We start from the raw sequence: 17,341 nt of genomic DNA, 5'->3' as shown, positions 1-17,341 counted from the left end.
AAACTGTGTTCTGTGAGGATGAAGAAAGTGTGATATTGAGAACAAAAAACATGCATGCAGAACATTGCCATACTATACAAACAAACCTACGACTACCTCATGTTTATGGTGTAAAGCGTGCTTGTTTATTAAACACCCTACAGTATTTCAAGACAGTGGATAACTTTGCTGTCGATATCATGCATGACATTTTAGAAGGAGGTGCACAGTTTGAGGTGAAACTTCTTTTGGAGTATGTGCAGGATAACCTCTTGGCTGCCAAAGAACTGGCGGGCAGAATACAGTCATTGAACTATGGCTATACTGAGAGAAGAAATTGTCCTCCTGCTGTTAAGATATTGGATGGAAGTAACGATTTGGGTTTAAATGCCATACAGTCCTGGTGCCTGTTGCGTAACATGGCACTGATATTTGGAGATCTGGTGCCGAGAGATAATAAGCATTGGCATCTTTTATTGCTACTTCTACAGATTGTGAATATTGTGTTTTCTCCCGTCAAAACGGATGGTATGACCATCTATCTAAAACACACAATTGTTGAGCATCATCAGCTTTTTAAGCAGCTGTTTCCTGCTAAAAATCTCTTGCCTAAACATCATTTTATGTTGCATTATCCGCGATGTATAAGAAATATTGGACCAATTCTTCACACGTGGTGTATGCGTTATGAGGCAAAGCATAACTTTTTCAAGTCCCAACTGAAGAGTTTTAAAAATATCACAAAGACTTTGGCAAAAAAGCACCAAAGATACATGGCCTTGTATTGGGAATCTTTTAGCCAATGCAGATTAACTATTGGTCCAGGAAAGATGGCGCAGTTGGGAGAATTGAAAGATGGTCCTGAGATTGCTGCCAAACTAAACGTTGCATTATTTACAAATGTACTATCTGTGAAGTGGGTAAAGCACCATGGCACTGAATATCGTCCTGGCTTAACACTATGTGTTGAGGTAGTTGATGAGATGCCTGTATTTTGCAAGATCAGGACTATTATTGTGAAAGATGAGCAAATAATACTTACTGGCACAGGTGTAGAAACAATTTGTTTTGATGAACATTATCATGCATTTAACATTTTGTTGAAGCCACTCCAGGAACTTAAGGTTTTGGATGTTCAAGAATTGTTGTATTTTAAACCAATGGATGTTCAAATGGCATATGGACCAGACGATTCCTCCCTTTTTGTAGTTCCATATTGCCATCCAATGCAGTATTGACAAGTTTAATGTTTGCATGTTTTGACATCCTTTCTCAAAATATGTATGAATGAAATCTGTTGACATTTTTGGCATCATCTGGTACCATACTACTACCCAGATTGTTTCCATTTACAACTGAAGTTGTATAGAAAATGTTATAACCTTGTGGGTTATTGTTTTCATAAATTTGTATTAAAACATGGATATAATGGCATTTGTATTTTTTTTCACACTGCAACAAATGTAACTTTTACTTGTATCTTAAAAATAACACTGAAAGGAGTCAACACTGTCGGGAGTAATTTCTTAATCAACACTAAGTGTTAAATAGTTTGAACACTCACCGAGAGTAAATGAATCATGAGTAAATTCTGACTAACACTTAACTCTTAGTGTCAAATATAAATGACACTATGGGTGTTATTTCCCTCACAGTGTTAACCTTGATTAACACTTTTCAGTGTAGTCTAGTGTAGTGTAGTGTAAAATATTAACTCCTACCAGTGTTGGATTGATTCTGAAATGTTAACACTATATGCAGTGTAACTTTAACACTGTAGATTAGGACCATATGTTCACTGACTCAGTGTTAAAATCGACTCTAAGTGTTAAATTAACACTACTGATTTTACTGTGTATAATGCAGGACATATACGCTTTTCCAACATTCCAATAGTTTGAGCGTCAGTGAAAGAGAGCATGCTTGCATTATATTTTAGGAACCAGACCATGGTCAGTGCACCTAAATTACATATTTAGTCATTTTTTCTAGAAACCTCATTTTGTAATCAGGTCTGGTGAGAGCAGTGGTTCCCAAACTTTTGAGGACCCCATTTGGGTTATTGGAAATATTATCAAGCCCCCCTAACCCGGTTCCGACCTGCATTTGTAGAATAAATTGTATATCATTATACAAATATAAAATGTTCTCTGCTAATAATATCAAGACACAAAGATCCAACTGTAATTTATTTTTTATGAATAGAACATCCATCTGTACGTGGTTCGATAAAATGTGCAAGATAACTGTTATGTAGCAATAAGAAATAAAAAATCTATTCTTAAAATCATAACAAAGAGCAACCAATGTTTGTTCCTAACTTCCTCCCAAGCTTCACGTGCCCCCCCTGCAGTACCTAGGGCACCATGTTGGGAACCACTGTTGTAGAAAACTGATATCCCCATCAAAAAAAAGTTGTTGCAATATAAACATGCAACCATATTTGTATTTGGTATTTTCTTTTTGTAAGTAACAGCTAAGTGTTGGCAGAAAAATAAATCATTAAACAGAGTGAATTGATTGTGTATCAAAAGTATCTCAAGCCAAGTCCAATATAAACACAAAGCAATCTCTAGAAAGCCATTTCATATGTTTCTGTCACTGCACATGGACTGTTTGTTACTCTGGTCTATGTGTTAGTCTGTGTCTGTGACTGACCGACACACACACACACACACACACACACACACACACACACACACACACACACACACACACACACACACACACACACACACACACACACACACACACACACACACACACACACACACACACACACACACACACACACACACACACACACACACACACACACCAAGACAGCGTGCAGCATCTTTTACTAATACAGTTAAACCAGGCTGGACAGGTAATAGTCTATTCCTGCTGAACCTTTGACTCTTTTGACTGTAGACTAACATCCCGCCTCAGGGGGAGCTCCAACCTTCTCCATCTGTCTGTCTACTTGCTCTAAACCTGTGGATGCTATTTTTGGTATTATGGTAAGCAATGTGTTCAAATAAAAATGTTTATTTCGTTTCAATATCACTTGTTAGCACTTGAAAACAGAACATTTTAAAAATATATGTCACCAATTCTAAAAGCCGATGAGCTGATATTAAAATGACAGTACCACAGAGGTATTAAAGACACACATATGTACAGTTAAGAAACCTGGTACCTGAGTGTTGAAAAAAAAGGTGCTTATTAGAATTTGAGCAATTAACAAATTAACATTGAGTAATAAAAGAAGAAGATGAACCTTTATTAATAGTCTTCGAATTTGTGGAAAACATAGCATCGTCAGCTCCTACAGGTACACAACCTGAGGAATTACAGAAAGATGGAGTCCATGTTCCGATGAAAACCCAATGTGCATGTGTCTACACAGACGGAGGAGCAACTGGTGTTTTACCTGTCAGGCATTCAACAGCAACCCTTAGTCCATATGTTCTTCAGCACTACTGCCCCTTTATTCTGTATCAAAAGCACTACCTTGAAATGATCCACGTAAACCATGGATGAAGATTGTGACAGTTGTGTACAAACTGGTATAGTATCAGTAAGTCAAAGTCCCTGCCTCAAAGTCGGTGGCGTTCTTGACAAATTTTACTGAGGGGGCCGTGATGGGGCCAATATTTTAATGAGAGGGGCACATTTAATGCAGGAAGTAGGGGATTTTAACATTTTTAGTTTAGTATAAAGTCATTTAAAAAACAAACATAAAACACCATTGTTGGTTTTTGATTTAGTAACAGAGTTTTTTCAAATAATTATTTATTTTTTTAGTTACTTTGGCCCAAGATACAGAACATTAAAAGACGTTTGGGGTAATAAATACATTACTTATGCTGCCAAATTCTGTTTTTATTTTATTCACAACATTTGTTTCAGTAACTTGGTTTCAATTAATTAAATGATATTACTGAACATAAACAAAAAAACCATGTTAACTTTGGCCCAGGTTACAGCACAGTAACTTAGTATTTTAGATGAATTGCATTATCATAGAATTATTATTTTGGAGTGGGGCCACAGGGGGGTCGAAGCTCTGTGGTACAGGGGCACTGGTCAGTAGGAAAATGGGTTCTGTATTCTTTATTCTTCACAGTGTAGCAGCCTGCAGCAGTGCTGTATCTGCGAGGACCAGTCAGCACAGCCGGAACAATAACCGCTTTACACTAGATGGATATAACGGCCAATGGATGTGAATCACTGGAATAAACCACTATTCCTTTATTCTGTTCTCAATTTCGCGGATGATGACTGTTAACCAGGCTGCAGAGTAAATGTCATCTTACAGGATTTCTCTAGAAATAATATAATTTGGTTATTATAAAACAAATGTGAAAATATGTTGGGTACATGCTAAGGAAGATAATCAGTGTCATAACATCTATAAGCCCTGTAATAATATTCTGTAAAGGAAAACTGCAGTCTCATACCAGCAACAGAAAGAAGAAGAGTTGACATTTAAACTAGATCATTGTTTGTCCTGCTGGGATATTTTGGGTTGGTCACAGTGAACATGCAGTACTGTTGGATATAAGATAATACATTAATGTTTAAATGAAACCAAATTAAGCTGGTCTTACCTCTAATCTCTGCAAGGGCTCATCATGAGAACATGGCCATTGTACAAACATAGTACTCCCGGGGCACATGTTCATTGAGCTCTGTAGGTGAAAGTACAATCTAAACACTTTAAAATGTGTTACACAAGCAAAGCTTGAAGCACTTACTCTCCAATTTGAGTTATCCTAATGTTGTGGAATATTTCAAATGCCTTGCATTTTGTGAGAAAGAGGGGAGCCTCTCTCTACTCAATAATGAGCCCTGAAAGCTATTAGACCAGTGTGCATTGAATTGAAAGGACCGATGCTCTTCTTTTTTTTGTTCTCTTTATGGCAGAGCTAAGGCCCTAATCAGAAAAACACAGAGCCACATCATTACACTTGACAACATGGAAGAGGATAATCCTGTGGTTCATTTAGGGTATTTTATTATTGAATTGAATTACTCTTGCCTTCTGAAACATCATGGTGCCGAAGCGTTCTGCTCAGGAGATATCGTATTGTAGTTACTTTTAAATGCATGCCCTGAAATGGACATATGACTCAAAGGGTTTTCCACCGGAGCAGATGTGTGTTGCTACCAATGCTCTGGACTCATGTTGGCAATGTGTGTCAGCCTGTTGATAAGGCTAGACATACTGACACAGTCTCCATTCTCTACCGACTGCATCTTAACTTGCAGAGGAAGCCACACACTAACATAAGGGTTAGTTTTATTCTTTTTTAAAATGGTTTAAGCACTCTAGGCAACTTCTGAATAACAACTAATGTGAACTATGTAGAAGAATGAAACATCGTCCAGCAGCAGCCTTGTTTTTCAAGCATCTATCCAGAAACTTAAACATTTCATTCAACTGTTGTGGCATGATTACATAATCAGGATAGAGCCAGAAACAGAGGCAGAAACACCTCAAAGGGGCGTGGCCAGCAGCAGCTCATTAGCATTTAAAGCTACAGACACAGAATCAGCACTTTAGGAACAGGGCTGAAACAGAGGGGTTATGGCGTGCTACAATGCCTGATCTGTTTGGTATTTTGAGCCAAAAACTTCAGAGACATGTTCTGTATATATCTGAGACATGGAATATATTTTTGAAATACAGTATAATATGTGACCTTTAAGTGTTGTGTGGCAGGACCAAGTCCCGATCAGACCAAATCAATATGTGTGGACTGGTAGCTGGAGAGGTGTCAGTTCAACTACTGGGGACTGCCGTGGTGCCCTTGAGAAAGGCATCAAACCCCTAACTGTTCCCTGGCGCTGGACAGCATGGCAGCCTCTTCGCTCTGGCACCTCTATAAATGTACATGTTTGTCCATACCTTCAATGCATATGTGTATTTGTGAATTAAATAACTGAATTTCCCCTGTGGGATCAATTAAAGAAACACCTTCCTCTTATATGTTTCATGGTGGCCCGAACACACTTAATGAAATAATCTGAAACAGAAATCCTTTATTAGTCCCACAGCGTGAAAAGGGGGAAAGGCAGGTTTTCCTATAAATAAAATAATTTGTGATCCCAAATTATAGTGGTTCCTTCTTTTCTAAGGTAACATTGTTCTGTTGTCTTGTATTTCAGTAAAAATCATTTCATTTATATTTATTTTCTATTTTAATTATTTGCATTGCATCTTATATTTATATAATCCAAAGTAACGGAAAGTAATCAGATTAGATTACCTTTATATTTTGACTCTTGATTTTGATTCAGATGGAGTAACTATTAATTATAATAGAATATCTTTTTAAAGTAACCCTCCCCACACTAGTGGCCCGAACTGCATATTGCAAGTACTCAAGTCCAAAGCGCAGACACTTGATACTGACACTGGATTTGGAATTTTGCATTATACGGGTGCAGCACTGTATGTTTATGTGTTGTGTTGATACCCAAGATCGGTAGCGAGAATAGTACAATATGAGACATGTAATGCATAAGCAAGTTAAAAACCGAATCCCCTACTATTTATCTTTTGGTTATTTTCATTTATTTACAATTTCATTTTCCCAAGCCTCATTACACTTGAACTGAATTAATCCTATTTACTGATATTTAGTGTGTGCGCTGTTGTGTTCTGGTTGGGGTAAAGTGTGAAGAAGTCAAGGGATTGCCAGAACATTCAATATGCTAATATGTTTTGACTTCTTGTCTTTGTAAGCAGGTGGGTAAACAGTTTTTTTTAAAAAAAGCATAAATAGTCAGATAGAAGTTAGAAAATGTAAACGCATCAATTCAGAGACAGTTTGGGAAAACTGGACATGTTTAATGAGCGATTAAATCCATCGAGTGGTGTTATACAAGAATGACCAACTCTGATTAGGATGCTAGCGTGTAGCCTAGCTTGTGTTGCTAGCACGAGTTAGCCATTAGCTTGGTATTCTACTATATTGTAGCTGTTTAGCAAACGCTGTCATGATGCAATGATATAATACCTTTGGTTGCAATTGAATGTTTGTGCTTCAGATAAATGTTTGTAGAAGAGTAGAAGAGTTTATTCAATGTTAAAGGAGAGTTAATTACAGAAGTAGCATAGCCTTGCTAGTGGCGTTGTATTCATGTAGAGTGCTATTGTGGTAGACTAAGCACCTTGCTAATTCTAATTGTAGGTGTTTGGTAAGCTATGAGGAACATCTGTGCTCTTGTTGTTGTGTGTAGCTGTATAAGGAATATTACACACAAGTTGATTTATTTCTATTTAGATGTTATTATTTTAGTTGAACTGATGTGTCCTATATGGCATTTGGGCAATTGTTTGAGCAAATGTACATACATGAATTTTGTTTTGAGAGATAGACATATATTTGAAGATTGTGAAAAAGCAGAACATTCGCTTCTGTGTGTGACCTCTTGTCATTGTTCTCAGCCGTCCTCAGATCCCAATCCTCAGACCGGTAACAGACATCAGAACAGAGTAGCAGTTGTTGCAGGTTTTGCTTTAGTTTTCCCTGTACAATGTGTGCACTCAGGACGCTACATGTGGACACTGCCTGTACTCTCAGGGGGATTCAATGCAACAACTCTTTGGAAACACATGGTTATTAAAGCAGGACTGCAAGTTGAGTTTGAAGAGGAATAATTTAATAAAAAGTTATAATTACTCTGCCCCTTCTCAAGCATCTGTCTGCTATATTACAGAAATTAACATTCTAAAATTGTATACATTTATTTGACAAAAACATATACTGACATTGCAGTTCATTTTGGATAACAGGGTAGGGGAATCACATGCCACAAACAATACCCCAGTCTGTGAGCAATAGCTACAAACCCATGTACCTGTCTGCACTGATTGATATTGACTGAAGGAGCAAGCTGAAGATTGGCATCAGGGATGGAGCAGCTAAACTGTGGGGGGTTTTCTTAAGTGTAAGGGGACTTAAAATAAAGATGTTGCACCTAAGGCTTAATAATTCGACAATTGTATAGTTGTATCATTACTTCTCATAGTTATTCAATTCTTCATTTTGTAATTATGATAAATTCACCTCTGGTTATTATTCATACGAATCTCATCAACTCCTACAAATCACACCGACACGGCAGGTTTCATTTTCCTTGTGTTGGCAGCGGCTCTGCTTAACCAACAAAGGACACAAATATGAATTAATATTCTGCTGTAATACCACAAACAGACAAAAACATAGTTGCTAACATTATTTCCCGGTCTCCAAATGAAATGCAACATGACAATGAACTGAGCTCAGTGAATACTGCACGCTGAGTGAAGACTTCTCCATGCACTTTAGCATTTGTTACTATTGCCAAGTCTGGATTCCTGTGGAAGGTTATATTTCCTCAGCTATCAAGGTCCAGGGATATCCAAGTGCACCTGCACTTCTTTCCATATTTACAACTGTGTAACATGAAGTGGAATACTGATCGGAGTAGTGAGACAATTCAGCGCATTTCTCTAAATGTCTGGATATGTTTTAAATAGCTGTGCAAAATACAGTGTGCATGACATGGAATGATCCAGTCGACAGCAGATTACAGAACGACTTCTCTAAGAAGGAAAATCATTTCAGTTACTCAGAGGTTCAGCTTTGCACACTGAGGATTACAGAACTGCTGCTGAACTTTCAAAACTTTCAACAAAACTTTTCATTTGACAGTAATCCATATAATGACTCTCACATGCTCTGAGCACATGTTTAAAAGGTCATCAAAACATTCATGAATCTTTTATTGTCTTTAATAATGATGTGAAAGCTTTTTTTACAGGTTGCATCTGCATCACAAGACGATGCGTAATATTTAATGAGGAACTAAACAACTCAACTCTACCTGACCTGCATGTGATGAGACTGAGATATCAGACACAGGAACAGCCTGATTCTGATGGAACACAAGATTGCAAGGCACTGAGCTAGTCCAGCATCTCCCCTGGAAAATGCATTCTTAACTGGTTTCATACAGAAAAACTGAAGGCAACATTATTGGTCCTTTTCTAATGGCCTGCTCTGTTTCTGATCATGAAAAATGTTACGTTTGTATACTGAACGGGTCAGATCAGATCAGACTGTCTGGGCCAACAGTGAGTGCGATGAGCTAAAAAGCGAGGGAGATAGGTTACAGGCCTGCTGACAGGGAGTGAAAATATAACAACATCCAAAAATGATTTTGCTTGATAGCCAGTTGCTGTTGACATCTAGATGGATTTCAAGTTATTTCTACCTATCATTGTTAAAGTATCAGTTTTATTCAATTGCTATTATTCACAGAACAGTATAGGTTAAGGCTTTAATGTCTGTCAAAAAAATCAAGCTGTTCTCACTGAGCAAATGTTTTTAAGATAGTTCAGAAGTAATAATGAAGGGAGCAAAAGAGGAAGTGAGGTCATTATGAAGAGACACAAAGCTATTTAGGACAGATGGCTTCTCAAACACAGGACTTCACCAAGATATATACCGTATTTTCCGGACTATAAGGCGCACTTAAAAGCCTTACATTTTCTCAAAAAACAACAGCGCGTTTTATAATCCAGTGCGCCTTATATATAGATTACGGTAATTCTGGTTGTGCTTACTGACCTCGAAGTGATTTTGTGTGGTACACAGCTCTCACGGCGCTCTGTCAAAATGTTTTAGTACGACTTTGGTAAACTACAAAGCCGCACCGCTTGCAGCATTACGGCTACTGTAGTCAGGAGCGTCGCGGAGTTGCACCAAATGGCACCGGTCAAGAGACACGCTTACGACGCGGACTTCAAACTCGAGGCTATCAGTCACGCAGTAGAACATGGGAATAGAGCAGCTGGGAGAGAATTCAACATTAATGAATCAATGATACGTATTTTACGTGTTATAACTGAACTTATTACTGACTTATCTGACTGTTTTGTTTCTGTTATACAATATGTATCCGTTTTACGGCATGTAGAAAAGGAGTGTGTAGGAGAGCGACATGCTGGGTGGGCGTGTGTGTGCGGAAGAAGTAGTTTTGGGAAAGTGAAGTTGTTGCCAGGTTGGCTGCGTTGTCGGCGAAGACAATAAAAAAGGATTACTCCAGCTCCGCTGTTTCCCCCTCCTCTTTCCTCAGAGAGTGTCACATACCCAGCTGCTCTTCACTACGGTATAGAGCATAACAACGCTGGAGGTAAAAACATTTTTGCTTAATGCGCCTTATAGTCCGGTGCGCCTTATATATGAAAACATTTCGAAAATAGACCATTCATTGACAGTGCGCCTTATAATCCAGTGCGCCCTATAGTCCGGAAAATACGGTATGTTTCGCACATGAGAGGGTCAGTGTGTCATGTCATTTTACCGTATTCAAGAGTCAGTTTTTAAAACAATGCAAAATAAGGATATGAAAACAAACAATTGACTACATGTAATATACTACTGTGTAATCATTACAGTAGCCACATGTGGTAATGACAGGATAATGACATAGTGAATTAGCCACCGTAAGCTACAGGCCTTACCCGCAGAGCAAGAAAAAAAGAAAAGACCTCTGAAAGTACTGACTTTTGTTAAGATGAATTGTATTGCCTATCAATTCAGCTTTTTATTTTTTCAAGTGGAATATTTTTTTCTTTTTCACCTGCTAAAAGTTAGAAAACCAGTATTTTAGCTCAAAAACTGCAAAGAAAGAGAAAGTCCATCTCCTTAATATTTCAGCTGTTGCCATGGTGTTTGAGGGAAGTCAATAGAAACAACTATATAAATAAACAGAAGTGGAGTCCTTCAAGTTGGGATCACAGTGTAACTACCACTCGATGCCCATTCAGAGTCCTTGGCGGCTTCTGTGCTGCTACTCTCTTCTAGTCCTCAGAATACACACTCTATGTATTACAAAGCACTCGCAGGAATTATTCTTCCTTGTAGTGTGGCGTAACTGCAGTGGGTCCACTCTTTGTGCAGTCGCCATGGAAGCAGATGCCCTATATTCCTGAGGGGATTCGCTGACAAGGTCACTTGGCTGATTGATGTTAGCCTCCAGAGTCTTTCTGTTTGTACAGGTTCAACACCAATCTCCCTTCCTGAGGTACTAGAGTGGAGCGCCTGTGGGGACTGGAGAACCACTAGCATTCCCCACAGAATTCCTGATCTGCCTTTGCCATAAAGGTGGCAGTGTACTGTATTCATTCATTTGTAACTTCAGGGTGAGACCTGTGTGCCCTTCCCTGCAGAACTTTCTCACAACACATACCTGAGAAAAGGCAGCAACTGCATGTTAACACTGCTTTAATTACGAGTAAATGAATCAGTGCCATCAGGTCAGAGCAGCATTACACCACTATATGGCCAGTGCCCTCATGGGAGAAATTATTGTCTATCTGCCTCTTTATCCAAACAGCTGAACAGCCTGAATATATGAAAGTCTGCACCACTAGTGCCATGGCAAATATCAACATGCATTACACTCAAATACAGAGGACATACATAAATCAGCACAAAAGACATTAAGCTAAGGAAACAAAAGTGAAAAGAGGATTTTAAAGATGAATCAGTGACTTGCATTGAAAAGGGCCACTCATATCTCTTTGAATGGAAGCATCAAGGTATTTTGACGGGATTTAAATCTTGACAAAGCTAAGGAATAGATTTTACAGTCAATATAATAAAACTGCTATACAATTATATATATATATATATATATATATATATATATATATATATATATTATAATGACGATAATTAATAGCTGATGTATGTATTTGTATTGAAATGGTTTTCTATCAAATATAACTACGGACAGTCTTGCTGCGGAAACTTTTCTGAGCAGCTTTCTCCAATATTTGAGTGTAATAAACTGCTGGAATTAAAAAGGTTTCCTGGGCTGGTAAACACACTTGAGCTCTCAAAAGCTCGCTGATTGTTGGAGCAGGTGCCTCCCTCTTTAGTGTAACGATTCAAAGTGTTTCCACCACTGTTTTGTTGGTGTATCAAAGCCCAGCTTTGCTCATTCTGTGGATATTGTTTCTGCTTTAAGTTTGAAGTGTGAGCTTACAGTATCCAGATGATTGAGTCATTCAAGGTCGGGAAAAAGGACAGATAAAAATCCATGGGAAAGTATAATTGGAGTTTGTCTCCTTGTCTGTGCGAGAATATGCTTGTCTATTGTTTGATTAAAAGCATGGCCCGATGCTTCTCTGCATCAATTAAGAGTTAATGAGATATCATCATGAATTATACAGTATGAAAAATACCCAGTGTTCATTATGATGGCATGAAAGTGAATACCATGGAGTTGAACAGTTTTGTTTTGTGATATTGTGTCAATTATTTTTCAGAAAATGAGCTAGTCAAAAGAGAACGCTGAATATTTCCTCAAAGAAAGTCTTTCGTTGATGTAGTGCATTCTCTTTGTGATAATAAATGAGGTATCTTCTACATTACTTTATCTAACTTTTAATTATATGTCAGTTTAGTGCAGCTACATGATATAAACCTCAATGCAGACTCCAGGCGTTGGTGCTTATTATTATTTGCGGAAACTCATTGTCAAGTAAATTGATTTTATCATAAAAGAAAACAAAAGTTTCTCTGCTGACAGTTGATTTAGTAGGACTTCGCAAAGAAACTGAGCCAGGACAGCGTTCTGTGCCCTAAATCAATTTCTATCAGCAATCTGAAATTAAATCGAGATTGAATCCCGGTTTCATCACCAGGTCTAATGCTCATTGAATTCCATCTAAAACACCATCCTTTACATAGGAGGGGAGATACTCTCGTTTGATTGGACTTTCACTGGTGAAATCCAGGCGAGAACCACTTGTACTTGCACTTGTAAGTGTGCATCCATATAAGAACACCCATACAACACTGTGTCTGATCTGTTTCCTTAACTCTGACAGGACTGAGGAGGATTAAGCTCCTTACCTTGAACGATGAGATGCACTTTTGTGGATTTTGGTTTCTTGTTTGTGAGGATGGAGCAGACGTAGGGTCCCTCGTCATGGATGTCAACATTTTGGATCATGATGCTGTACTCTGTGACTGCTGTGTTTTCCATCAGGATGACGCGAGGGTCCAGAGACCACTTCTCACTTCCTGCGAAGAGAATGGTGGTGCGGTTGAGCCAGGCCACTCGAGATACTTTGCTATCTACGTTGCATCTGGTAGAGAGAAAGAGAGAGAACAGAGAAACACATTAGTGATTACAGCTTCCAGCAGAAGGACTCTCCTATTGTAACATCCCAAAAAAAACAACACTAACAGTATATTCAAATGGGGCATTTTTACATTTATGAATATTGAAATGGAAGGTCAATAGTGGGGGTGGATTTTTATTTATTTTGGGGATTGAATAACAGCTAGCTGCTCTGAAAGCAGATATTGCTTAAAGAAAAGCTTACAAGATCAATACTGTACCCGTCATAAGGGATAAACAAGGTTTAATCATTTAAAAATAATAAGAGTGGGGCGCTAGTGAGCCGGCTATGTGTCGAGTAGGCGTGTGTCGGAACTCTCCAGAACCTTTTTCTCAAAAAACGTAAAAATAGCACAAGTTGGACCAAATTATCGCTGTTTATTATTTATTTACACTTAGTTACACGTTTCTAAACATTTATGTGAGAAGACATGGCTGGTAAAGCGCAAAAAAACCGTATCACCGCTTCGTCTGCATCGAGGCCTATGGCCGCCGACACATCCCCGAGCGGCAGTGATAACCCGACCCCCGCCGACATGACCTCAGTGCTGGCGACCGAGACCTTCAGGCGGGAGTTACTCGCGTCGCTACGTGAAGACATTGGACACATTATCAAGCTGGAGATCAGAGAGGTGCTCGAGAGGGAGATGGCGGGGCTTCGGCGAGACATAAACACGGTAAAAAAAAAAACAACTACAATCCTACTAGAGTTCAGTTGCTAAAGAGCTAACCTCGCTTAAGAACACTACGACGGAAATGGAGAAGAGCCTGTCCGCGTGCACAGATGATATCACCACGTTACAGCGCGAGGTTAAACATCTCCAGGCGCAAAATGAATCATTACAAAACAAGTGTGAAGACTTGGAAGCGAGATCAAGGAGGAACAATATCAGGATTGTTGGAGTACCGGAGAGCCAGAACAGCTCTGCTACCGCTGTTTCAGCGCTTCCACAGAAGGCATTTGACCTCGATGAGGCCCCATTACTGGATAGATCTCATCGCTCACTGCAGCCAGCGCCAAGACGGGGAGACCAGCCGCGCGTCATTGTGGCTCGCCTACATTACTTCCATGACTGCGTTAACATCCTTCGCCAGGCCAGGACGAAGCAGCAGACTAAGGTGGACGGGATGACCATCTCTGTACCAGATTACACTACACGGGTGGCCAAAGCTCGAGCAGGTTTCAACGCGGTGAGGCAACAACTACGAGGACTTGAAGGAGTTAAGTATGGCATCCTCTACCTGGCTCGTCTTAGTATCACCCACAACAACCAGGAGCGGATGTTTTCCTCACCAGAAGAAGCGCAGGTTTACATCTTGAAGAATATCTCCACACGGGGGGGCTTCCCACAGTGAATGACTGGTATGACAAGAAACGTACTCTGGAGCCGTAGCTATTAAGAAACATTTATTTGAACTTTACTTTGTTCTCAGTCAGCTGATAAGCTAAACTTTACCTTGAATTGATAGCTCTACCACCAGCTTTACTATCATATCTCATGTCATCAAAATTATGCCGCCAATTATTATAGAATTTATCTTTTTCTTTTCTCTCTTTCGCTCTTTTCTTCTTTCCTTTATTTCTTTTGTGCCCTTACACTCGCGCGTGCCTGTGTGCATGTGAACGTGCGCCTGTTTGAACTAAACATTAGAGCCCCTCTCTGCAAGACTCGTTCCTAATATATAAAGAAAGCATGCGAGTGGGTGGATGTGCGCGCGTGTGTGAGGGTATGGGGGAGAGAGGGCGTATACTCATATTAGGATGCAATATTATTAGGTGCAATATTATCTTACTGTTACCATATTATTACCAGTTATTCAACATTTAATTGCCTTTACTAGACCACTCATATGCATTCTATTGAATTACTTTACTCTTCTTTTCTGTTTACCAATCTTAATTACTTACTACTATAACTGTTTGTTTACTTTAAATACTATTAAGTGCTACAACTGTTGTCACTTTGTTCTGGGGTCCTAGTGGACTGTTTAGTGTAAACCCAATATACTCATGTGGGGACTTAGCCTAGAATTAGAAGAGGCTAGAGCGACCTGGGTGTTTCGAACAGGTCAGCTTAGGGTTTCAAGGCCTTTTTATTATTATTTGTAATTTTATGTTTTTGTCTAATAAGAAACACTCACATGTTTGTATATTTTTCTCAAAATCTGTTACTGCACTGGGGACATACATTTCACTTGAACTAGTCCGGTTGGTCACACAGCTATACATCTGCATAACATATCAAGATGGCAACAATAAGCTCCCAGGGCCTAGGCTCAATAAGACTCATTAGTTGGAATATTAAAGGGATCCAGCATCCTATCAAGCGTAATAGGGTTTTCACACGCCTAAAATCATTAGGTTCAGACATGTACCTCCAAGAGACGAACCTTCAAAATGACGAATATTACAAATTGAAGAAAAACTGGATTGGGCAGGTATATCATTCAGATTATGGTGACAGATCTAGAGGGGCTGCAATACTGATTAGGAAAGGTCTTCCTTTCACACCAATTGATATTACACCAGATAACAAGGGTCGATTCATCATAGTAACAGGGAAGCTGTATGGTAACTTGGTAGCACTTGTCAATCTTTATGGCCCCAACTGGGATAACCCTCAGTTTTTCTCCAGCCTCGTGGAAAAACTCCCAGACCTTAATTCACATTTGTTGATATTAGGGGGAGATTTTAATTGTACTTTACAGCCAGCCTTAGACAAATCTAATCCTAGACAAAACAACAACTTGTCCAAATCAGGTGCACTACTTATATCCTTCATGCAATCTTATAAATGATATGATCCTTGGAGACACGCCAACCCCTCCACTAGACAGTTTTTTTTTTTTTCGCCAGTTCACCTTTCATATACAAGAATCGACTTTTTCCTTATTGACTATAGAACATTGTCCTTTGTAACTGATAGCAGATACCATAGTATCACAATTTCGGATTACTGCCCTGTCCAGTTGGACATGTCATTTCCGAACAGTTCTGTGCCCCAGCGCTCATGGCAACTAGACCCGCTGCTATTAAAACAACCATCATTTGAAAAGTTTATCTCTGACCAAATAGACTTCTTTCTCCCGACAAACACTACCCAAGGAATGTCATATGGCATCATATGGGATTCGCTTAAAACCTCCTAAGACCCGAGCTGTTTTTTTATATGCATTTTTTATTTCTCTTTGCTATTTGGGCTTATTGGAACCTGATAAGTATAAAAACTGAGTATCATCTTTTGACATGATGTACTTTTAGAGAAAAATGATGTCCACATATGTGGACACTCGGTCTGAATTTCCATAAAACACATTAAAGTCACCTTTTTGTAATAGAGTGGAAAACTCTTTTATTTCCACCTTGAACACAGCACTTTTTTCCTGGCTGCTTTTGCATGTATTAATAACTTATACACACATAATGTTGCATGTTTTGCAACATGTTTTGAACATCTGAGAGTAAAACAACATGAAAACACTGAATTTTTGCAGTTGCAGGAAGACATCATATGCCTGTAACAAAATATAAAACATTCAAAGCATTTTGCATTGTCACTGTTGCATCTAATAATACCCCATAGGCAACTATTGTATGTGTTTTGAACATCATTGTGAAAAAACAAAACAAAATGAAAAAAAACAAAACATTTTTGCCCCCTTTGGAGAGTCACAGTTACAGTATGGCTTATGTGAAATTTTGCATTGCAGCAGTGTGTGTGTGTGTGTGTGTTGTGCTGCAGTGTATGTGTGTCTTGTGAAAGGCTGTGTAACAGTTGCGATCGCCTTGCAAGCACAAGAACACTTTGCAGGTCACACAACGCACTCGGGTTATTCCAGTGCAGCCTGCTACCCTGCAGCGCGCCGCGTTCTTCAGACTGATCATCTCTGGGAGATGGGCATTCGCCCTCCTGCGGACCGAGACATGGGGCACTGCCGTCACAGGACGTTTCTTCCCTTGATTTGAGTTGTCTTCTTCCTCTGACTGTTCAGAGAGGTCTGCATCGCTTCCTTGACCGTGATGCTGGGCCAAGAGGGTCGTAGCCATTTCCGTACGGAACTCAAGGAACTGCATGATGCTCTTCTTTGGTGCAGCACATATTGCGAGGTCTTTGCGGTAGAGTAGCCAGCTGTTACCTAAAGCCAGATCTGTGAAGTGCATTAGCATCCGCATCGTCCACTTCTT

At 39.2% G+C, this 17,341-nt stretch overlaps 1 protein-coding gene across 2 annotated transcripts in view; it reads right to left on the bottom strand.

Annotated features, from left to right (window-relative positions):
* The window catches only part of opcml (opioid binding protein/cell adhesion molecule-like), a 288,170-nt gene that overhangs the window by 72,091 nt on the left and 198,738 nt on the right, over positions 1-17,341 (bottom strand). For both annotated transcript variants that reach the window (XM_063895191.1, XM_063895190.1), the window contains one exon: positions 12,885-13,120. In XM_063895191.1, coding sequence (XP_063751261.1) covers positions 12,885-13,120 — 236 coding nt within the window. The remainder of the gene's footprint in view (positions 1-12,884; positions 13,121-17,341) is intronic.

This window comes from Eleginops maclovinus, chromosome 11 (genome assembly GCF_036324505.1).
Source record: "Eleginops maclovinus isolate JMC-PN-2008 ecotype Puerto Natales chromosome 11, JC_Emac_rtc_rv5, whole genome shotgun sequence".
NCBI lineage: Eukaryota > Metazoa > Chordata > Actinopteri > Perciformes > Eleginopidae > Eleginops > Eleginops maclovinus.
This window is presented reverse-complemented; position numbering and strand designations above follow the sequence as displayed.